Source organism: Orbicella franksi, chromosome 2 (assembly GCF_964199315.1).
Source record: "Orbicella franksi chromosome 2, jaOrbFran1.1, whole genome shotgun sequence".
In the NCBI taxonomy this organism is placed as follows: Eukaryota; Metazoa; Cnidaria; class Anthozoa; order Scleractinia; family Merulinidae; genus Orbicella; species Orbicella franksi.
Window position 1 is genome coordinate 31,542,624 of NC_138146.1, and position 22,697 is coordinate 31,565,320.

The 22,697-nt window shown below is 38.9% G+C and overlaps 1 protein-coding gene across 4 annotated transcripts in view; it reads left to right on the forward strand.

The window, feature by feature from the left end:
* LOC145479281 (transient receptor potential cation channel subfamily A member 1-like) overlaps positions 1 to 22,697 on the forward strand; it is a 29,589-nt gene that overhangs the window by 2,304 nt on the left and 4,588 nt on the right. Inside the window, exons 1-25 of one of the 4 annotated variants that reach the window (XM_081457598.1) lie at positions 1 to 3,146; positions 8,224 to 8,320; positions 8,903 to 9,078; positions 9,853 to 9,969; positions 10,513 to 10,621; positions 11,342 to 11,448; positions 11,738 to 11,785; positions 12,030 to 12,166; positions 12,708 to 12,756; positions 13,488 to 13,676; positions 14,028 to 14,120; positions 14,585 to 14,667; positions 14,793 to 14,954; positions 15,384 to 15,501; positions 15,918 to 16,087; positions 16,579 to 16,660; positions 17,461 to 17,520; positions 17,937 to 18,017; positions 18,144 to 18,214; positions 18,775 to 18,970; positions 19,800 to 19,987; positions 20,541 to 20,601; positions 21,026 to 21,100; positions 21,422 to 21,619; positions 22,314 to 22,382. The exon at positions 1 to 3,146 is cut by the window's left edge and continues 2,304 nt beyond it. In XM_081457598.1, the coding sequence (XP_081313724.1) occupies positions 2,682 to 3,146; positions 8,224 to 8,320; positions 8,903 to 9,078; positions 9,853 to 9,969; positions 10,513 to 10,621; positions 11,342 to 11,448; positions 11,738 to 11,785; positions 12,030 to 12,166; positions 12,708 to 12,756; positions 13,488 to 13,676; positions 14,028 to 14,120; positions 14,585 to 14,667; positions 14,793 to 14,954; positions 15,384 to 15,501; positions 15,918 to 16,087; positions 16,579 to 16,660; positions 17,461 to 17,520; positions 17,937 to 18,017; positions 18,144 to 18,214; positions 18,775 to 18,970; positions 19,800 to 19,987; positions 20,541 to 20,601; positions 21,026 to 21,100; positions 21,422 to 21,619; positions 22,314 to 22,382 (3,201 nt within the window). In that variant the 5' untranslated portion in view covers positions 1 to 2,681. The other 3 variants (XM_081457600.1, XM_081457599.1, XM_081457601.1) reach the window with 3 other exon arrangements.

Genomic DNA, 22,697 nt, shown 5'->3' on the forward strand with positions numbered 1-22,697 from the left:
GCTCAAGTGCGTGCGTAGAGAAGTACACGCGAGGAAAAGCTGACTTCGAACAATTTTAAAACTTATGGAGTACATATAAGATTTTCCCACCATGCAACTGATTGACTGCAGCTAAGCAGACTATGTTAGATCAAGATGATTTAAATCAAACATTTTGATTCTAGGGAGGTAACATAATCTACTGGTATATACCGTCAGCGACAGACCGAAAAACTAACGTCTCGCGAGGACATTCGCGTAGTTCTCGCGCGTCTTTCGCGATCTGTTGCAATTGATGCAAACGGGGTTAACTGTTAATGAATAAAAAGAAGAGAAGAATCTTTAAAAACATCTCAGGAAGAAATTGCTTGCTCTCAATTTCCCCTCAGAAATGAATACTATATAGTCAGGGAATTGACAAAGATTTAGATAAGGATGGGTCGCGACTTAAAAGGCACCAAAGTTGCTGCCACGTGATAAATAATCGTTTACCTTAATTTATATATATAGTTTTTGACGAACAAACGGGGCGAGATAGATCTGTACGGTGAACTTTTACCCTGCTGGGATATACATAACAAGCAAATCAATTTGGTTGGTGAAAGTTTTTCAATCGATTTAAACTGCACACACAACTGACAATTAACGCCTAAGAATTTCTTGACTATTCTGTGTTTACACCTGATACAATAAGAAAAATATCCGACAAACTGATCTGCATGGCAATGAGAAGAGAGAAGAGAAAGAAATGATATGAAGAACAGACAGTGGTGTACATTTACCCAGCACATTTTCGGTTTCCACAAAAAAATCTTCTACGTTGGCTAAAAAAGTAGTGTTTTTCTTTGTTAAGCAGATTACCAGTTTGTAAAGTTTGAGAAAAATATACAGCACAAGCTTAAGGGTTCGGAAAACAAGTAAAATGACGACAAAGCTAATGTAGATATATTTCACACGGCACACCAACACTTATGATGGACGCTTATTCGAGTTTTTATATTTTTATACGTGACACAGTTGGTTTGGTAATTATAGCTAGTTTATGAAGAATGCTTACGTAGGGATATTAATCCGAAGGTGTGCTTATTGTTATTATCTATGTAGAATATATTTTCATCATCTCGTGAGTGCTGTTCATTGTTGCCCAGCAAATACTGGGAAAAACTCTCTAAGACGGCATTTCACACGAAATTGATGAAATTTACTGATCTTCACACCAGATTACCACATTATTGTTATTCTGTCTTCACTGATAAATATACTAAATTAAGAATTGAATTAAGCACTCTGTTCGTTTTAAGCTCAACAGATGTTCTCAGAGCATTTGGTGCAGGGCATAATCTGCGCTTTCTTAGCGATTGCAGTTCCAACTCCGTATTATCTATTTGTAGCGTTATTTTCCAAGGTATTGCTCAATGCTTAAAACAAAATGAAGCTTAATTTATCTCTTCAGAGAGTGATTGGGGACGGAAACATAATAATATGATTAATTTACCTTTTATCGTGTTTGGAAAGATAAAAAGTCTTGTTATTCATTTATGAATGCATCCGAAATGCGTTCATTTGTGGACAGTTGAGTTCGGAGGAGAGCTGACCACTATAATACATCGCTATACATCGTCCAATAATTTAACTACGCCGACGGATTTAGATTTACCGTCCGTATGAATTGGCAGAAATAGACCAGTTGTCTCGCATTTTCATCTTGTCTCTTAGCCAAGACAGACAACCATGGCAACCACTTTTCTCTTTGAGCGCACATGCGTTGTCAAGAAGACACGAACTACGTCACCTCTTGCGCAACGTCTCGTCTTTGAACCCGCGAGGCAAAGCATTTCGCCACCCAAGGACCGATTAAGGACCATCGATTTTTTAAAAATTTCTCTGGCTCTTTGTGCTGCTGATCTCATGTTCCACTCTGCGCGCGCTGTTTAACTTTGAGGAGTAATCTGGGTCTTATCCGTCAAACTGGCGCTGTTTTAGTTCAAAAACTCACCAGTTATTTTGATTTTGTTCTGCGCAACAAACCCAGGTTAATTCACATACGAATTATTCACGAAGCAATTGAGAAAGATATAGGCTTTGTTTAATACTGACAGCTGATCACGACTATTTGTATTATTCGGACCAATAAGCGCGCGCGAGATCTTTCTCCACTACACAGTGTAATTGACAAGGGTAGATTTGTATAATAAATGCATACGTTTAAGACAACTTTCAATGTTTTTTTTTCTAACCTTGGACAAATTGTGGTTCATTTTCGGCGGGATTTAAGTAAAACGTCATTCGTGTATGTATAGATATATCTTTTTTTTTTTTTTAGATAATTCACAATAGCCTTCGGTCATATCACCATGCATTTTACCTGACGAAAACAAACCTTTCTCAAGAGATAATGGAAGCTAAAAATATCTATGTTCGACTTAGTTGTATTTTAATTTTCAAAGGAAGTTCTGATTCTTAAGGACCAAGAGAAATTTTCGTTGACACAAAGTCTACTAAATAAGGAGAGAGCGAAGAGCGACGTAAATGTGCCGCTTGAAGAAGTACGACATCAGCGCTTTACTTTTTCCCTCGCGAATTTGACCACGCAAAGTATGGCCAATTTTAAATTTATGAGCGAACTCGCAACTCGTCGAAAATCATACCTTAACTGCATTTACTTGGAAGACATATTTTAATTTACTTTTAACCTCAATGTAATGGCTACAAACTGGGGTAAAGTGAAGTATATTGCGCGAGTTAGACCCGACTCAGATGATGGCATAATTGATGACTGTAATGACTCGCTGGACGAATGTGAGGTGCGAGTTAAAATCAACGACGTCTTGGGAGAAACCGACCAGGACGACGGATTGAAAACAAGATCAAGACGGGGTCAACCGTATTTGAAGCGGATTCAGTATGACAGTTTATGTCTGTCTGTTCCACAAGACATAGGAAGAGGGAATGATATTCCTTACGAACAGGTGAAATCAGGCCAAGCTGACAAAACTACTTTGAGGAAAAGAAGTCACAGTGCAAATTCGCTCTCAGTTTTATATGGCTCAGAGATTAATGGGGATATTCCGTTGCGGTCGCAATCGCTGCTCAAAATTGTAAACCGGCGGGTTCTTGTGAAGGATTTGTTTGCAAAAGAAGAAGAAGTCGATACTTACGATATGAAGGTAAGACACAGTAAATTGTATCCCTCAAAGTATCATGCGTAATATACATTAGTCCTATCGTTTAAGTTTATGAAAATATCTCAATCTCTTGTGATAGTCAAAGACGGTTGTATTCGCTTTGGGGGAACAATTGCATAATCGCTTATCTCTGTTATTTCTCTCAAAGAAGGTCCGTTTTGCCTCGCCTCGATTTGCGCTGCAAGCAAACTAATTTCTCAGTTTAGTTTAGATATTCTAAATGATTCAATTCCTGCACGAGTCCATGGTTTGACCATAATAGTTCACACTTTAACGTTACTGATAAAGATTAATAATATATATTGCAACAAGGGAAATTAATGTTTACCTCTGAACAAAATTGAAGAATGTTATCTGGATGACAATTGTACGCATGAAATTTATACCATCTGTTTGTATATCCCGGACATAACCAAGTTGGCAAGCAAGTTACTGTACAGAGGAGGTAAACAAGAAGCTGGCTTGAATAATTTTCGTCATCCGTTTGCAGTTTTGCATCGGTGAAAACAATTGGAAAAATTCTGGGGAAAAAGGAACAAAAATTGTTATCTTTCATAACGTATGACTCATATGAAATAATGTTGTCAAATAGATCAGTTTTAAAGAAGAATGTAACTTTCATAATTATCCTAGTGCGACACGAAATATCTGGATAACGAATCAGAGCGGAATATTTCAATAGATGAGTTGCTCGAAATCGAGGAATGTCAAATAAATTGAGTGATATTATTTTTCGCATGGAAGTTTTTGAATCTCGCTTTACTCAAGTGAAAAATATGTGCAAAGATTTCTCGGGCTTGTAAGAAGTAAACGTTTAATAACCAAAAATCAGGTATCCCGAGAGATTTCCAAAACCAAACTTTTAGAGCTGGCCTCAGAATTCAAGGAGTAATTTGTTTGTTTCCTTTTGAATTATTTATTCAGATTGAATATGCTCTTCTGTATATATGCTGTTGTTATAACAGCCAATCAATTTTTTTCCATCTCTTATATTTGCCGACTACTTATTGCACTCTGAATATTGTGAATCCGGTATGGTTTCATTTTTAAAATCACTTCCAATTTTTTGTGCCGCAAAAATCACATCTCATTAATTGTAAAATTGTCGTGATTGGCTTCTGAGGTGAAAGGTATTAGACCTTGTTCACAAAAAATCAATTAAGAGCACATAAAAGCTGCCGGACGTGAGTAAATAGACAAAATTACCTTGTGCATCTGCAATGTTGCTAATTATATAATCGGTCTACAGTCACGGACTTGAAAGTGTTGCTTGTGTTTCTTTCTATAATAACAATATATAGAGAATAATACGTGGGGCGCGTAGATATGAAGTGTTCAACTCGATATCTTACGAGATATAAAGTTGAACAAGAGAAGAGATATTCCATATCTACAAGCAACCATGTATTATTTTGTTTATTATATAAACTTACTAATTAGGACTTTTTTGACGATTTTCTGAAGATTTTCGAACGCTTTCCAAAGATTTCCGAAGATTCTTCTAAAGTTGTCCGAAAACTAGGCTGACGTTTCCGAACATTTTCCGAAGATTTCCGAGGAAAATCCGAAGACGTCATGTTTTCGTGTGAAAGCTCACCTGGTATTTCACCGGTGTTTCTATAATAAAATCGCGTATCGTAATCAGGTGTAACGTTTCTGACTGGAATAATGGCGTCGTCAATTCGCTGTTCATTTCCCCCGGGTATAAGTGAGGTATTTTTTTAAAAAATATAAAACATATGCGAAAATGTTGCAAATACCCCACAATATGGCAAGCTCATTTGTACAAATCCCAGTGGTGGAACTTCAGAAACACTGCGAATACCCGGTCCATAGGATAAGGATAAGACCAAAATTTGACTCGATAAACCTGACCGATAACAATTATTTCGTTTTCTGTGCTTTTCAACATAGTGATGGCGTAGCTAAAGGGAGTTATAGCAGTTAGTTGGGGAAGAAAAAATTGACTCACTCGGACAGCAGTCAGTTAATGGGTAGTAAACGCTTTTTTGGTGGTAATTCCGCTGACCAAGGTATTTCATGAGAGGGGCGACGTTTGCATGACCATTGTAAACAAAATGGCTGCCAAAGCAATGAACTGATCTTTCGTGTTTGGAGTCGAAAAACTGCTCCCAAATTAAAGACTATTTCGTATGAAACAAAGGTGGGTGTCTCATTCTATCCTTCGATAGCTGCAATTAATGCAGGCGTATTTTGGCGAGCTAGTGCATTTTGATCAAATGAGCGCCATCTTGTTTTCAAACTCGGAAGAGGCTTGGGGAGAGACGAGAAAACGTCCTGGGGAGTGGAGTAAGGGGGAGCAGAAGAGGAAGGCCTCGAACTTCTTTTTCAGGCTAATATTTGTATTTTAGAGCATAACATTTCCAAGGCGACGATCAGCTCATAGTTCTCCGGCAGAAACGCTATGTTAGACCCTCACAAGTTAAGGAAGGACCTTTTGAAAATGTCGGACGCGCCCACAATAGGCTTCCGATCAAATTCACGAGTCAAACGCATGGAATCCTCAATGATAATAACACAAACAGGTGTTCAGCGAATTGCAATTTGATAGGCGTACTAAGGCATGATAATAATTATGATCATCAAACATTTTGGCTCGCGCGCGATTGGTCTAATCGTGTCATGTGACTTAATATGCCCCGGCTAAAACTGCTGAATATCCGAGTGATATTTCCCAGTTTTCAGAACTGCGCGTGTTGCGGAAAAATATTTGAAGGATAATAAACAAAATTGCCTTCATTCCGCCCAACAAAAATATGCGTTGTCTGTAAATACGTGAAATAATCTTGGTCAATATTTAGCCATTTTGACTTCACACTCGGTCAATAACTTATACATGTCTCTCTCCCCCCGCCCCCCACATACCTCCCACCAAAAAATTCTTGTATCACAAACATGTCAAGTTGACAAGTGTCACTGAGCATCGATTTTATGTGAGAGCCTAAAAATGCGAATTACCCTCGGTCTTTTAGTCAGAGGTTGATCAAATGGGAGGTGGGCAGTGTTTGCCTTCTTGCCAAGGTTTCACCACAGTTTCAATGTCAAATTCAAATTATTTTGATACAGATCATCGGAATGGCTTGACAGCAAACTCTTTCAGTTGGCTTACTTTGCTTTCAGCCAATAAGTTTTCATCAAAGCAAATATGATCCAATTTAAATGTAAGTTACCTCGAGTCTGCGGTTTTTATTTTAGTAGTGATCAATGTAACTGATGTTCTGATTTTCAAGAGAACGAACTAAAAGTTTTATAGTTTTCTTTACCCGGTCCATTTCCGTGGTTTTTTGGTCAAAAACAGGGAGCAGATTAATTCCAGTTTCGGTTTTGTTTTGGAACGAAAGGACTGACAAGGTTTATATTTCTTGCGTGGACAAATTATTCTTTATCTGCAAAATATTAGGTTTAAATAATTAAAATTTATCAGCAGATGTTCGGACTCTCTTGCTGTTTAAACCAAAGGAAAAAAAATGCTAAAAAATCGAATTCCTCGTCTGGGCTCATGATGCTCTGGCTAGAATTTTTCTCAAGTCATGAAATGTCAACGCTGTATTCCGGCGAGGTGCAAGGTAATCTAATTTTTCCAAGAAATTACATTGTAATTTTCATCGGTAACGTGGTATATCTTTTCATCTGAGACACTTTGAATTGAAAAATCACGAACCAAGACAACTATCCTTTTTTCACACCATGTACCTCGCGTTGGTCAGTATTTTTGCGTTTTGTCTGTTAACATGTTTCCTCTAAAGCGCTTTGTTTCGTTGGACAAACTGTTAGGCAGTCTCAATACAATCGACTGTATACACTGTCGGGTGACCCGGGCCTGTTTTCTACCAGTATACTGAGAATAATAATATGTCTTAATAAGAGGTTTCGCTGCCTTTCGATTTTTGAGACTTGCCGAGCTTTCATAACTGATTCAGGCTTGCGTTCAAAAATGATGTTCAAATTTAACTTGACGTTGCTTTAGCTAGCTAAGTATCAATTTTCTAATTATCTTTGTTTCTGATACACTCTCAACAATGGACTAATCCTTGGTACACTTGGGCACTACTGGCAAATTACATATAAAAAAGTGACTGATCCGGTGCATTTCCGTTTTAATACTCGTGTATGGAAAAACATTAAAGTTGGATCCGACGGTGAGGATGTCGATGGTTGATTTGTGAAAAAATAAAAAAGATGAAAAAAGATGACGACGAAAGTGCTTGAGACAAGATCATCAGTAGCCTCTTGCTCGAGAGTGATACTTTATGTGTTAGATTTTTGGAAGAGATGTAAATTTCAGTTCTACTTACTCATATATTTCAAAGTGTACAGGGCTAGTACTTGGCTTTCAAGGTATATATCATGCATCAGTTTTGATGATCCACGTAGTTTTGCCTGGCTGGACGGCCACCGCTTGGCGACAGGGCTAAAATAGCGATCAGTTTGGCTTCGGCTCGCACTCAAGTTGCGGTCGTATCAATCAAAAGAGATTTTATCTTTGCCCGGAGAAGGATTTCCACTTTTGCTAACACAGAAGTTCGAAATGCTATTCTCTTTACTGGTCTTGCTGATTTCGTGGAAAATTAATTTTGAAAATTCAACGCATCATACCGTAGTTGAGGAACGTCGTTGGCTTCTCCTCTCAGCACTTTTGACTCTACGTAAATTGTTTCTTCTAGAGGGTGTCAACGGATAAACCGTTACCCGTAAAACGGACCAAAAATTTTGCCCTTAGGCGTAGAAATTGGAAAATTTTACATGTAACCGTAAGCCGTAAAAAATATTAACCGTGAAGTGAAAGTGAAAGTCTCTAGCCAAGACTTTTTTATGTTTCGTCTTGTGGCTTGAAAGCTATATTAGCGAGTCGCACACTCTTAAAAGGACGGGGGAACGGGAGTTGGCTACTTGATCGAGGAGACGGCTGAAATTCAGGTTAGGATCTCAACTCTCGATCGAAGGTCCAGTGCACTAACGTGTCCATTTGGTCACTGTTCAGATCCCTCGCGATGAAGCCTAGCTTTATCAGTAATTGACGGAATTATCTTCTTTTTAGTCAGGTGATTATGGCGACAGTGAGAGGGAAACAATCCACACTTTATCCAGAAAAGGAAACACGCAGGAAATCAGAGCACTTCTTCAACAGAATGAAGGTTAAATTACAGCTTGATGCGCACAATATTGCCTCGTTGTGTGGCTCTTTTACTGACTTGTAGCTTTTATACTGCGTTTTTGTCACCTGGAATTTACTCTCAACAAAGCTTTATATAGGGGTGCCCTAACCCTATGTCCAAACCCAAACCCAAACCCAAACCCAAACCCAAATATACCATTTTGACAGAAAAGCTAACCCTTCCATAGTAAGCGCACTCCTTTCATACACTTGCAGTAGAAACGCTGCAACTCTTTTGTAAAACCCTGCGAGGTAGACGTTAATAGGAGACCTTAAATATCAGTTTTCCCAACTCTTTTCTACCACCTGTTTGCAAAATCTCCACCTTTTCATAATACGTGCAATCTGAAAAAGGTACTCTCTTGGAGAGGAACTTCCTCCAGGGGAACGTAACCCACAGTTGTTATCTAAAACGTTTAAGATTGGTTTCAGTCGACCACACCTGCCTGAAAAGACGGTGGGAAACAGCATTTTCCTATTCGTAGATTCAAAAGATTTGTTTTTTCGTTTAGTTTTAACAATTTACAGAGTTTAACAGACTTTTATTTCTCTGCTTCCTCAGACATCGACAAAAGAGACAGTTATGGCAAAACCGCGCTTCACTGTGCCGTATCAGCAGGCCAGGTCAATACCGTGAAATATCTCCTCCACAACCATGCAAATCCTAACCTTAAAGACCACAGAGAGGAGGCACCACTGCACGCCGCGGTGCGGACTGGAAACATTGAAGTGGTCGAGGTAGGGTTTAAATAACTTAAATAACATTTCTGAGAATGCTCGGTCAGATTAGAAACAATGTCTGAAGATGAACTAAGTGATCGAAACTTTAAGGTGATTCTTTAGTATTGCATTGCGCATCCCTACTGCGCACGATTTTCGCGTCATTAGCGCGCGCACATAAGCGCGTGCGCGTACAAAACGCAAGAGATTTCTCTCAAACTAAGCTCGAAAGCGAAATAATGCTTCTTTTCTCTTAAACGAGCACGGTGACCGCCACTTTTAATTTAATAATTTCAGTGAGAACAATATTCTCAATAACTGAGAAAAAAATTAGTAGAAATGTATGGCTATTTTTTTGGCAATGAAATAAATACTACAAAGTATGTTTCCTATAAAGAATAAAAAAATGCAGGGTATTTGAAAACATTTTTTCTGAGACGTACGCGAATAAACAATCAAAGAAAGTCAAACTCTGCGTGATATAACACGCTGCATTGAAAAATAATCGAGCTTATTTGTTGCACACGGAGATTACCAAAAGTCACCTAAATAACCGTATTTGTCAGCATTGTGGCGTAAAAACAAGCATGGTGACCCCTCTTTTATTACGTTTTTAATATCTTCTTGTCCTGTAACAACAGCATACCAAGTTTCATCGGAAATCTATGGCGAGTTCTTTTACTAAGGAATCACCTTAAGATCCGTGCTCTTCTTTGTACTATATGAAGTACTTCTTAGTGTCTTTTTTCGTTTTCTCTCACGACTCGTGTTTTGCATCTGTTTTCTCCGGAGGCATTACTGAATCACAAGACAACCAACGTTAACATCGAAGGACGAAACAAGTACACTCCTTTGCATAGTGCTGCTCATTTAGAACATAGATGCGCCCTAGAAATCTGCCAAAAGCTTGTAAGTATAACGTAAATAACGAGATGAATGCTAATAAAACTTGCTAGACCAATCGAAAATCTGCCAGTACAACTGAATAATTGTGGTAAGATAGCTTGGGTGAAACTCGTTTGTTAAAAAAGAAAATTAGGCTTATGCTGAATAGAATGGAACAGGGAAGTACGCACTGTGGGGCAAAGCGTTTTACCTAAGAACTAAACGCATTGAGCCCGAAAAACTGCCCAAACTCGGACCGGCGGGCTCCAACACACCATAGCCATTAGCCCATCGCGCCTCCACTTCGCAGGTAAAGTCGTACAAGGAGTTCAATCTCCCAGTGAACAGACACTTATGCGAGCTGAAAAGATGTCCGGTTATGTAGATGTCTTACAAGTGCAGTCTTTGTATATGCCTGGACCTTGTTCATTAGCGAGGCTCCAAAATTGCGGGAGTCCTGTCTGACTCGAATGCTGCTCATTTTTCTCTATTCACACATCGTCTTAATGCTATTTCCTATCAACAACAAAGTGGAAATGATGTTTGTCTTGGTAACTGTCTCCTCAGTTGGACTGTGGTGCCAAGGTTACGGCCAGAGGACTGGATCATATGACCCCGCTTAGCGTGGCTACTCAGAAGGGGTCAGCGGACATCATGGCCTTGTTCTTCAAGAAATGTAAGTCATGATAAGCCTTATCATCCATCCACGAGGCCTTCGGTACTGATGTCAAATTCCAAGATGGCGGCTATAGTCCCGGAGACTGCCTCCATCTTGGATTCCGACTTCGAGGGGACCCTGGGAGCGAGATTACCTAATTTTTTGCAGCCACAAAAATATCTTCACTCTCTGCGGAATTTGCACAGAATGAACACAACTGACCTAAGATTACGGATGAAATATTCTTACCTCACTTTAGAGGGTATGTGTATGCCAACAGAAGCCATTATTTAAACAAGCTTGCCTTCAATCCTCTGATTCCATATTTGGGCAAGGAAAATCCGTGGGTTCTGATCTGTCGGGTAAAAAACCCAGCATTGTTCTGAACATATAAAAGGAATTAACACGCTTCGGGGTTATATGCTTCTGATGCCGATCGTTGATGTAGTCTTTGCCATGAAGAATACCCAGATCAGATCAATGAGACGGGAGCTCCTACCGTTTTAATTTATCGTCACAACCAAATATTTGGAAAAAGTTCCGAGTCAAGGGAGAACCTTGTAGCTAATTCTAAAAAAACCTATTGTGTTGGGGGATATCTCTGCAATGATTTGAACTCCAAAAAAATCATGGTAAGAGTCAATTTGACTTAGAGAAATGTAACAAGCATTTCAACGCTTGCGCATTGGAGGGCTTTCTTCTTTTGTCGCTGAAACTAGTCTCTTTGTTTTATTACAGGTAACGAAGTCCAGAGAGGCACAAAACAGAAGCTTGACCTGATTTACTGTGTCGACTTTGAGGGGAGTTCTCTGCTGCATCTCGCAATAGACAGCGGTGTTTTGAAGGTAACCTGTAAAAAAAAAAAAAAGTTATTTCTTTCATGTGAGAACTTCTCGATGTTCGAGTTACAACAATTTATAGACCCTATTCATAAATGGCTGCCAATGACAAATTCTGTCCTGGTGTTAAAATTAGCCCAGCTAATCTCGTTTTTGAGTTTATAATTTAAAAGAATTTTTACCCTCAAACCAGGTTAGTTGGGCTAATTTAAATGCATACAAAAGAATTTTAAATTGACAGCCATTTATGAATAGGGTCTATGTGTGCACCCTTTTTGTTATATGTTTTCTTCAGGCGGTTAAGTTGTGTTTGGACCACGGTTGCTCTGTAACAGCTGTCAAGGTAAGTTAAACTTTATGTATTTCAAATACCATAACCGCAGAGTAAGTTAACTCTACGTTGAGCCGAGTGGTTTATCACGGCATAATATGGTATGGCAAGCATCTTAGATTCGGCAGCGTCCTTTCGTTCCTTCGCAAAGTAAAGGAATGAATCGGTTCCTCCTCGACTTAAAATGGCAACGTGCTTTATTGAATGTGGTTTTGGTTCGCTGATTTTCTTTTCAACTTTATATTTTTCAAAATAGAGGTTAGATGGTGGTACTCCAATCCACCTGGCTTGTCGTCTTGGTGCACCAGAAATCCTTCAGTGTTTATACGAACATGATCCAGCTGCCTTCCAACACGCTTTGGTGGATAAAGAGGTCATGACACCCTTGCATAGGTCAGTAACAATTCGAAAAGCAGCCTGTTTCTTGATATGCTTGTGCCCATTGGCTAAGAGTATTTTAGGTGGAGTATATATACTTTTGAAAAAGGGGAATTTTGTGTAGCAGCAAAGAGGGCCGAGAAAGAAAAAACCCAGCATTCATCGAATTTTGACCAGTGACGAGAGAATTTGCAATTTACCAGCTCATGCATCACCAAGGTCATAGGTTAGAATCCTGTAAGCTTCGTTTTCAACTAAATATTAGCTTACTTCATCAAAGCGAACATCTTTTCTGCTTTGTGTTTAGAATTCTCCCCTTTAATATCTTCATAGTCAGATGGTTACGTTAGCTGACTGACAATATATACCGTTGGTCGTTTCATGTTACATTAGAATATAAACGGTGGTCATTCCACTGAAGAGCTGAATTTAGGAAGCAATTCCTTGGCGCAACGATAACTCCCGGAAACTTCTGTTGACTCTTGAACTTATCTGTCCCAGAAAGAACGAAGCATTCCGTGGTTTACGAAGTTCATCGATTTTTTTTTCTTTTTAGATGCTCCATGTACAATCATGTCAGTGTAGTTCAGTTTCTGGTGGATCATGTAAGTATATCAGAACATTGTTCACCTGAAGGCCATTAAATTCCAAGTGCTTTGAACAACAGCCTTCAGTTGCTGGTAGAATAGACGGTCGCGTCATACTTAATGTAGTTCATTTTCGCTAAGCCGCCTCTTCCGCAAAAAAAGAATAACGGACAAACAATTACATTCCATTTCTGATTTGTTTAAAACTTAAACGCTGAGAAAGTGCATGCGCAGTGCCGGAAAAATCGAACGGCAACCGACCAGGCCATTTTTCTTCACGCGTATGCTCTGTACAAAAGAGGCAGCTGCCACAGACTTGGTCTGACTTGAAATTCTCTATATTATTCTTTTTGTGCAAGTTTTGTTCTTAAAATTTGGATTCAAGACAATCATCTGAGCTACTCTGGTCTCCTTACTCAATGCCTTTGGGTTTTTACTAAAGATGCGTTTACAAACTGTAAACTGAATAATGTTCATGCATATAACTCGTAATGAGGTATTATTGTTTTAAGGAAAGTGCCTAGCTATGTGAGCTCCAACACGCAGAATTGATTTCAACTATGAAACTGTGTTTTTAATAGATTAGTTTGGGGGTAATTCGATCGCTGTTATAATGAAACTACATTGTCTTGGTGAATCCAGTTATGCCTTAGGATATATTGAAAATTGACAAAGTCAGATATAATGTAACAACACAGTGACTGTATTCTATTCAACTGTTGAGTGATAGTTATGCATTTTCTTCACAGGGTGTAGATTTAAACCCACGTGATCGCGAGAAATGCACACCGTTACTCTTGGCCGCGGCTCATGGCTGTTCAGCGGTTGTGTCACTACTATTAGAAAGTGGTGCTGATGTCACTTGCGAGGACGAGAAAAAGAGAACCGCGCTGCACTGGGCAGTAGGACAGGATAGAACTATTGAGCGACTTTTGAAGGTAAAGCTAAATACGTATAAGCTCAAGAATGTGTTCCTGCGAGTTATATTTGCTGGTGTACACGATGTAATATGACACTTTTTTCCGAGATTTGTTGAGGAAAAAGGTATCAAGTAGCTAGCTCATATGCGCGGCTTGACTTGAAATATTACTACGGTTTCCAATAAAATGTTGTCAAGAGAACTTTCAATTGGTTCACGACAAGCCTATATAACTTTTGAAAAACTTGGTTAGGAAAACGTGTTGTTCGTTTCAACATCAAATCCAAATCGTGTTCTGAGGCGTCAGTAAAATCCTTGCCTTCAGTTGTTTGTACCACGTGTTTTTTGACTGGTTTGACTTGTTATTCAGGATCCAAATGTACAAGAACTGAAACTTGTGAACCAGCAGGACAGTACAGGAGCCACAGCTCTCCACTATGCCGCACAGGGTGGTTTCCTTAAGGTCAGATTAAAGATATTAAGTTTGCTAATCTTTCCAGCGTTTTAACGTTGAGTATTTCTTTGTGACTCAGCAAGTTATTCGATTTTTCTGACTTTTTTCCGGCATTTTTTTTGTTTAATATAGATTGGTATATCTGAGTTGACCTCTCTGATTATGAACGATTTTATTGTTTTATTGATTCTATTGTTTCACCAATTCGTCTGGTTTATATTTTATGTTTTAACAGTTGTAGACACTATATGATTATTTTAATGTAGTTAAGTGTCCCCAAAAAGACTTCATCAGTACGCTAGAAAACTTGACTAAAATACAATTCTTACTTATTTACCTAGTTTCGTCTCAGGTAGAGCTTAAATTGCTTTTTCTTTTGAAATTTTCCGAACGAAAACCCTGTATTCTTCATACAAGATGTCCTCGAATTTAACTGGAATTTTCTGTTGTCCTTATATCTGACTTTTATGTAGAGTGTGCTGTTACTCCTGAAGAACGGCACAGATCCAAGTTTGAAGAACAATAAACTGGAAACTCCACTCCACCTGGCTGCCAGGTACGATCAGTGAATTACGATAACAAGAAGTGAAGGATGGGCAACTACTTTTGTGATGAATCAATAGTTTTAGCAGTTGAGACTTCTTTTTCTTCTTATCTGTTGTTGTCATTTGATATCTTTAGTCATGGCTGGCTACCTATTGTAAAAAAGTTGATGGAAGGTCGACAGACTCGTTTAATGAATGTAGGTAACTTAAGCGATCACACCCCACTCCACTTGGCGGCTTCTAATGGACAAGACAAGGTTGTCAAGTTTCTTCTGGACAGAGGAGCTACTATAGAAAGGTATTTAGCCTTCCAATAAAAAGCCTTTTATTTCATAAGAGCATCTTGCTTTTTATACTTGAAATGCAGACGTATGAAAAGTGCTTCGGCACAGTGAACTGTCAAAGCTCAAATAATTTTCTCAAATAATAATTTAGTTTAATAATTTTAATGTTCCCGCATATTGACAATACAACTTGTTCCTTTGACAAACGACTTATTTCATTAGCGATATATACTAAATTGGTCAGCACTAAACAATTATCTTTCGTTAATCAGAACAAGTTACTACAGTCAAAGACGTTTTGCCTCGTGGTGATAAGCTGTTAGGTTCCATGTTTCTATTGTGGCTGATCTACAGCATATCCACCGTAGGTTCATATGTTCTTTTCTAAAGACCCACAGAATAGTCTAAACCGTTTTTTAGAGCGCTCAGTTGTATTTCCTCAGGGATACAGACGGTCGAACTCCATTACATTTCGCCGCAGCTAAAGGATCATTAAAGAGTGTTCAGTTGATCTGCACTTCAAACCCTAACTGCATTAACGTGGAAGATAACGCAGACCAGGTGAGAAACTGTGAGGTTAATTGTAGAGGACAAAAGCCCATGTTCGATAGATCAAAATTCTAACTTATAAATTCTGAGCAAAATTAATATTGCAAATTTTCTAAGAAAGCCTCGGTGCCATGTTAGAATTTTGGTACACCGAACATGAGCTATTGACGACCGTTCGATATGACTCTTAAAGTTTAGAGAGAGGCGGACGTTTTTCAAATTCTTCTTTCCAATCTGTCTCAATCTTCTAAACTTTTGTAACATTTTAATAGCGCTTTTCTAAAGCAGTGTATCTATCGTTTCATCCAAGTTTAAAATCTTGGCTGAAGAAGGAAAGAAAAGAGATCCAGTAGTAGAAACCGTGTTCAAAGTAGAAATGTCAAAAATCTTCACATACCTTTTAACTTTCTCCTCTCCTCTCCTCTCAGGACACCGCTTTGCATCTGGCAGCCAAAAATGGTCATGCAGCATTAGTGACGTATCTCCTATCCCATGAAGCTCAGAACGTGACGTACAATGCTTACAACCAGAATGCATTGGATGTTGCAATTGAAGCTGGCAAGGAACCGGTGGTCATGTGTATAGCAGAACACACACGGTGAGCATGAGACGGAGAGCTGTTCTTATGGTACGATAAGTCCAAGATGTGAAATGTGGCTTATTGTGGATCATTGACGTAAAATCTCTTGGCAATGATGCTTGCAAGAGGGGAATAATTATAAAGAAGCATTTTTGGAGTTTGCACATGTCCGTCATAAAATGTCACATGCTAAGTAATGACGCTCTGCGTAATATCTTTAATGATGCTCCGTAATATTTGAGGAGAACAGTTGATTATTAAGTCACTATCATCCACTTATAACATAACGACCCTTCCAATTAACGAAAACGCTTTTTTAAATTTAATTTAAAACACGTCGATATCCTCACCTTATCTTCATCTGTTTGTGACACTGTGCCTTAGAAATCCAAGAGAACCCAAGCGTTTCTTTCTTTCCAGTTCCCTCCCTCAGCCTCGTTCCCTCTCCCACCTTATGAAACAGAAAAGCAATTAAAAACGGCGATTATCTAATTACGTTTTTTTTTCAGGTGGAGAGAAATGTGTCATCATGTCGAAGAAGGCCTCACTCAACTTCAACGTCTTATCATGAAGATGCCGCTGGCTGCTGAGGTTTGCTGCGCATAATTTAACTATTAATTGCTGGTCACAAAAAAATCCTCTGTGTTGAGTGTTTAAAATGGAAATTAGGGTCTCCATCTCAGAGCTATACTCTAAAACTGAAGAATATTCCCGGCTTGCCCATTATACATATAAATACACACAAGAAAGGACAGCGCCTTATAGTCAGAACTAGCCCGAGCCACTAAAGCCACAGAAAAGATAACTGAAGCGTCCAACTAATGACTAGCGCGAGAGAAATAGCATTCTCAAATTAATTTAGAATTCATCAAGTTAAAACAAAGAAAATCACAACCGTGAAGGAGGTTTAGATACTAGGCTCGATGTCCGCCGCTTTCTCGAGTCCGGTCTACGTAGTTCGGGGGAGGATCGCGGGCTCCTTTCCCGAACAGCGGCTGGTAATCGAGCCTATTTGGATACCCGGTCTTAATTAACATAGATTTTGACGATTTTACTCGTCCGTTTACTCGTTGGTTTTTTATTTCGATTGAGAAGATATATCAAACACTCCAGAAAGTGTTTCATCGGCTATCCAAACACCTGGAATTTTGTCAAAAATACTCCGCTGCGCGTCGTATTTTCAACTCTCTTCTCGGTGTTTGGATATCTCGATGAAACACTGTCCCTCGTGTTTGATATATTACTTCACAATACATGGCAAGTCACTATTCAAATTGTTAACTGATAGGCGAATGGCAGTATTTGTCGTCTCAGAAATCTACCAGACAACTAAATCACAACGTTGATTGAAAGTAACTGGATTACTGGTGTTTTTGTGTTTTATGTTTCAGAAATTTCTTGATAAAAGTGTTGAAGAATCCGGTGATAAAGAGAAAAGTGAAGACTATTCGGTAAGTCTCCGTCGTAACAAAGATATTCACCTTGGTTTTTTTATTGTTATTTTCTGTTAGCTTTAACCATACCAGTCCTGGCCCAGGTATTTCAAAAATAGATTTACGCCGTTTCGTTGTATAGTTTTTCTTAAATCCCTCGTGCAGAGGAGTCTTTTCGAAACCTCTAAATTACTCTTTGAGTTCCCGTAACGTAAAAGAGGAAGGGCACCAATATTGTAGAAATCATTATTTGAAATTAACTTCCAACACTGATGCTGATTCTGTAATCTTGCTTCGATGACGCCTAATGCCAGCACACAAATTCTCCTTGTCTTACTTCATACGTTAGGATAATATGGCATACATCATGAAAGTATCTCCTTGGTGATATTATTTTCCACTGAGGCCATCCAACGTGCATTTCCCGTCTGTAGGTGACGTATGACTTTATGTTGTTACAAGGAATGCCGGATCTCAGGAAACACGATCCAAAGAAATATCTGGACAGTTTACATGTAAGCTTGATTCGTTCCACGTAGCCATCAAGGATAAGTATTCCTTTGAGAAGTATTCTTTTGATAAGCATTTCTTTTGAACCAATCACAGCACACTTACGTGGTTTTCTGTTAATTTCTTTGCAGACCATGGTCAAGTACAAGCGAGTGAACTGTTTGTCACATCCTGTGACAGGAGCCATCATGAACATCAAATGGTAAGACAATACAAATTCCTAGATGCAGCTAAACAGTAAAATGTAGTTGCCAGGAGACTTGCGCAATGTTCTGTTTAAGTATCAGTTTAGGATTCAATTCCAGTACCAAACAGCAGCCAATGAAAAAGCATTACATTTAGTAAGAGATTATGTTCGATAAACAGTTTCTGCTTCAGAGGTAATTACTTTTGGAAATAGAGAGCACTTCCGTGTTTATGTCGAGGTAAACAAACACCAGTGGAAGTTTGGGAGAACGAGAAATGCACCTCGGAAATCTTGAACTCATAATCTGCATTGTAAAATGTATGTACGGTTTTTAACACTGGCTTTATTAAAGGTTGTTTTCTAAATTGTAAATTCTAAATTGCTGTCTTAAGGTGTAGTTCACCATGTCTCCGGCGTTCCCATCTTTAGTCTTCTAAAACTATGTTTTTAAAATTGAGAAATCCTTGCACAAACAGTCATATTTTATTTTTGAAGTACGAGATCAATTTAAGAAGTTCGGAGGCATATTAGCAGCGAAACAGCGGTTCATGAAAACACTTTTTCTCACATTTCAGGCGGAGCGTGGGTTGGAAGGCTTACGTAATGAATCTAGGATTTTATATTTTGTTTTTGGTGATGTTGACCACCATGACCGTGTTACTGGAGAACAGCAGCAAGCAACAGGATGCTCTCCTGGATATCCCTCGCTTCACGATTGTCGTTATGAGTCTGTTTCATCTGCTTAAAGAAATTTTCCAAATATGGGACGAGGTGAGACACTGCTGTAAATCACACTATGAGAAACAGATCTAAAACATATAAAAGTCGCTGGCAAGAAATTCGAACGGGGCTGGGAGACTGTAGTTTGACATACTAACTGGCCAAGTGCATGGTTAGGGAGCCGAACTTGAAATCCGGTGGTGGAGGCTTCAAGTCCCGTTCTGACCACCAGCTGGTGTTGTTCTCGGTAGTCCCAAGTTTAACTCCTCGGTCAGGTTTGTAAATAGCCAACTGGTCCGTCTCCTGCCAGTTGGGATTCTTAACCACGTTATGTTCATTTACGTTGTCTTTGTTTCATCATTTGTTTCTCTTGACCCTGATAATCCCCATCGAGGGAGTGGCCAATTAAGATATTTCTTCTTTCTTTCTATGTAGTCTCACTGAAGAAACACGTAGCTGTTTAATTTGAATCCATTCATCAATCTCCCAAGCTTTGCTCTGAAATTCGTTATCAAAAATCACGTTTTAAATCACATTAGAGCAATTCTCCAATAAGTGTCGGAGTTAATCCAGACTTGCTATGGTTTTGTGGTTCTACGCTTGCATTGGTGTTTGATTTAATTCCCGCAATATACTCATCCAATCAGATACAAGAATAAAGTCAATCGCGGCATAGTCACACGCATTTTCCCGAGCTTAGAGCCGATTTCATTTTTTTGCTTCGTGTTCTCGCTGGTTCATTATTGTTATAGAATATACACTGCGTTGTCTAAGTTTCAGTTTTTAGACAAGACCCCTGTATGTATACTACATAAACGCACTAAAAACTACAATGAAAGCTTTAGCAAACTGATTTCTATCTGCTTCCTTTTTCTTTCAGAAATTCAAATATCTATTGAAGATTGATAACTGGATGGAATGGTTTTTGTACATGACAAGTCTTGTGTACATGTTTCAGTATGGCGCTTTCAAGGAGAACGATAAAGATGGATCTGCTTACAGTCTTAAGGCAGTAGCTGCCACAGCTATTTTTATCGCTTGGGTTATTTTTGTGCTTTATTTAAGAAGGTAAACATCTTATCTTTAATAGGAACTAACAAAATTATTGTTCCACGTTTGTTATCAAACTTATGATGAGAAAGAAGCAAATTCGTCGAAAGGTGATCAATACAGACCACCATAATGTGCGCGAAAATGGTCTGCGAAAGCTTTTAGACGGAATCAAAATAAATCCACAATAGTTTTAGTTTTCCCTGCCTGATCAGTGTTGCTATTTTTCGTTTGGACACTATTTGGCATTCCTTGGTAACAACGTAATAGGAGAGATTGAATATTAGATGTACCGTATTTAACTTACTCGAAAAGCCTCGAAAAGGCGCTGCGGTAAGTGATTATTAAATTTGACCTTTTGATGCCGCGCTTATTCAATTGTGTAACAACTTTTGTTTTAAAATGAACCCTGACATGTCTCTTTTGTTCACTCTAGAGACGATAGCGACACCAATCAAAACTCAGTTTCAAATATCATTGTCATTTTTTTCACCGTGAGGCTAATTTACTCGCATGATCCATTGCACTCTACTTTGCCGTTTACCGGTACTGTTTATCATTTTTCTTTCAGATTTTCTACGTTTGGTATTTATATTATAATGATGACAAATATAATAAAGACATTAGTGAAGGTAAGACTGTTAAATGTTTGGGTTTGGTTCTCAATAGATACACGCACATATTGTAAATCTGAAGTCTGTTTTCATTCCTGGTAGTCTTGCAACTTGGGCGTCCGTGTAACAGTAAAGAGCGTTTTCAGTCATGTGGCCAGCAGTCATGCAAACTCATTGGAACAAAAAGAGTTTTTACATGAACTCTGGTTTGGGGTTTGGGACACTAACATGACCGCCATTTTATGTTTTGAGAAACCAATATGGCTTCCGTGACGTCATGTGAAATCACTAAATGTTTTAGCCAATAGCACAACACGAAGAATCAAGCCAGTGTTCTAGACCAGACTGTTTGATCTTAATTTACTAACCCCAGGGCTTCAACCTCTTACTAATTACGACATTACAATTTGTAAATTTACTTTATCGCTTTTTGCCTCTTCAGATCATAATTCTGTTTATTCCTTTTGTAATTGCCTTTGGAATTCCGTTTTTCCTTTTACTTCGCGAGCGATTTCCGGTAAGTAGCTTACACATCAGATTTTATTTAGGATTTTATTTAGGATTTGTCCCAAAACCATGCCGTTTTCACAAATTAGGAGATTTAAAAAGGGTGCAGATATCGAGTCATTCAGAACGCTAATAGGCCTGAGAACGCCTTCATCAAAAAGCAAACGCATTGAAAGCTACTTTACTCAAACAGGCCGAATTCATTTCTGAAGTGCTAGACTACTCAAAGTCAAGTTGATTTTACCGATACCATAAACAATAGCAGATTAGCTTTTGACCAATCAGAATGCGCCCATCACCTTATTGAACACAGTAATTAATTTATTTGCAGGGTGAATCGAATGAAGCAACACAGTACCTGTTTGATCATCTTCCATACTCGCTTTTCACAACCTTCATGTTGATTCTTGGTGAGATGAAATACCCGCACACAGTGTTCAAATATCAGCCCCTACCATACCCCGGGATAAGTTACGTGGTCTACGTCATCTTCTGTGTGTGTATGCCGATCATCATCAAGAATCTCTTGGTAAGTACAAAAGTGTTAAGGCGCCTTCTTCTATTCAAAAGGTAAAGTCAGCTAGCCTAGTGCTTCAAGAAGTCGTTGAAGCATCTAGAAGTACTCTGACGCCCATTGAGGTTACTCCTAATATTATGATGGGTTGCCTTAAGAGTTCCCGATAGTTAAAGGTAAAGGTTTTGCGTCAGGCCAGTGGCCGTAGCTTATTCCGGTTTCTGTAGCAGGAAGCGACTCGGAGTATTTCTAGTCCCCCGTGAATGGGATGCTAGTACATCGCAGGGTACCGAACCCCTCCGCTCCCCTCCCAACATTAAAATTCGCCGTTACCCATTTATATGCCTGGGTGGAGAGAGAACCTGTAAGAGTAAAATGTCTTGCCCAAGAATACAATGCAATGACCAGGGCTCAAACACGGAGCACTCTGTCGTGATCCGGAGTTTAGCGCACTAGGCTACCGCGCCTCCACAAATTTACTGGTACTAGTTTATAATCCTCGGTGGAGGTAGGGTTCTGAAAAAATTGTATTGCTAAACAACACATACACAGAGACCCTGAAACAGACAGAGTTCCTTTCAAATTTTCTCGCCAGTTACGAGGCACTCAAACAGTCCATTGGTCACTCAAATGCACTATATAAGAATCGTTAATTACTGCAAAGACGGGATAATGTAATCTATGGGATACATTAAATAATCTCCTGCAGATTGGTTTATCCGTTGGTGACGTAAATAGAATTCTCCAGTCCGCCAAAATGGAACAACATGCAATGCAGGTTGGTGAACTATGAGTGACTGTGAAGCCTTCAGTTCCGTGTCAGTCTCTCTAAATTTCATCTACATAATACAATGCAACTGTTGTAATTTACAATTCATAAGAGAAATAAAGAGACGTTTGATGGACAGATTTAACGATACCCTGACACAAGATCCAAACCTTCCACAGTTTCTGAACTCTTTCTTTCTTCCCTAATCGCACTTCGTCCGACATGCAACTCGTTCCTATTGAAAACGTTCCTTTCGACTGATTCTTTTCGTAAATGCAGGGAAGCTACCCTTATTATCCAAGCTAAAACACTTGACCGATATGG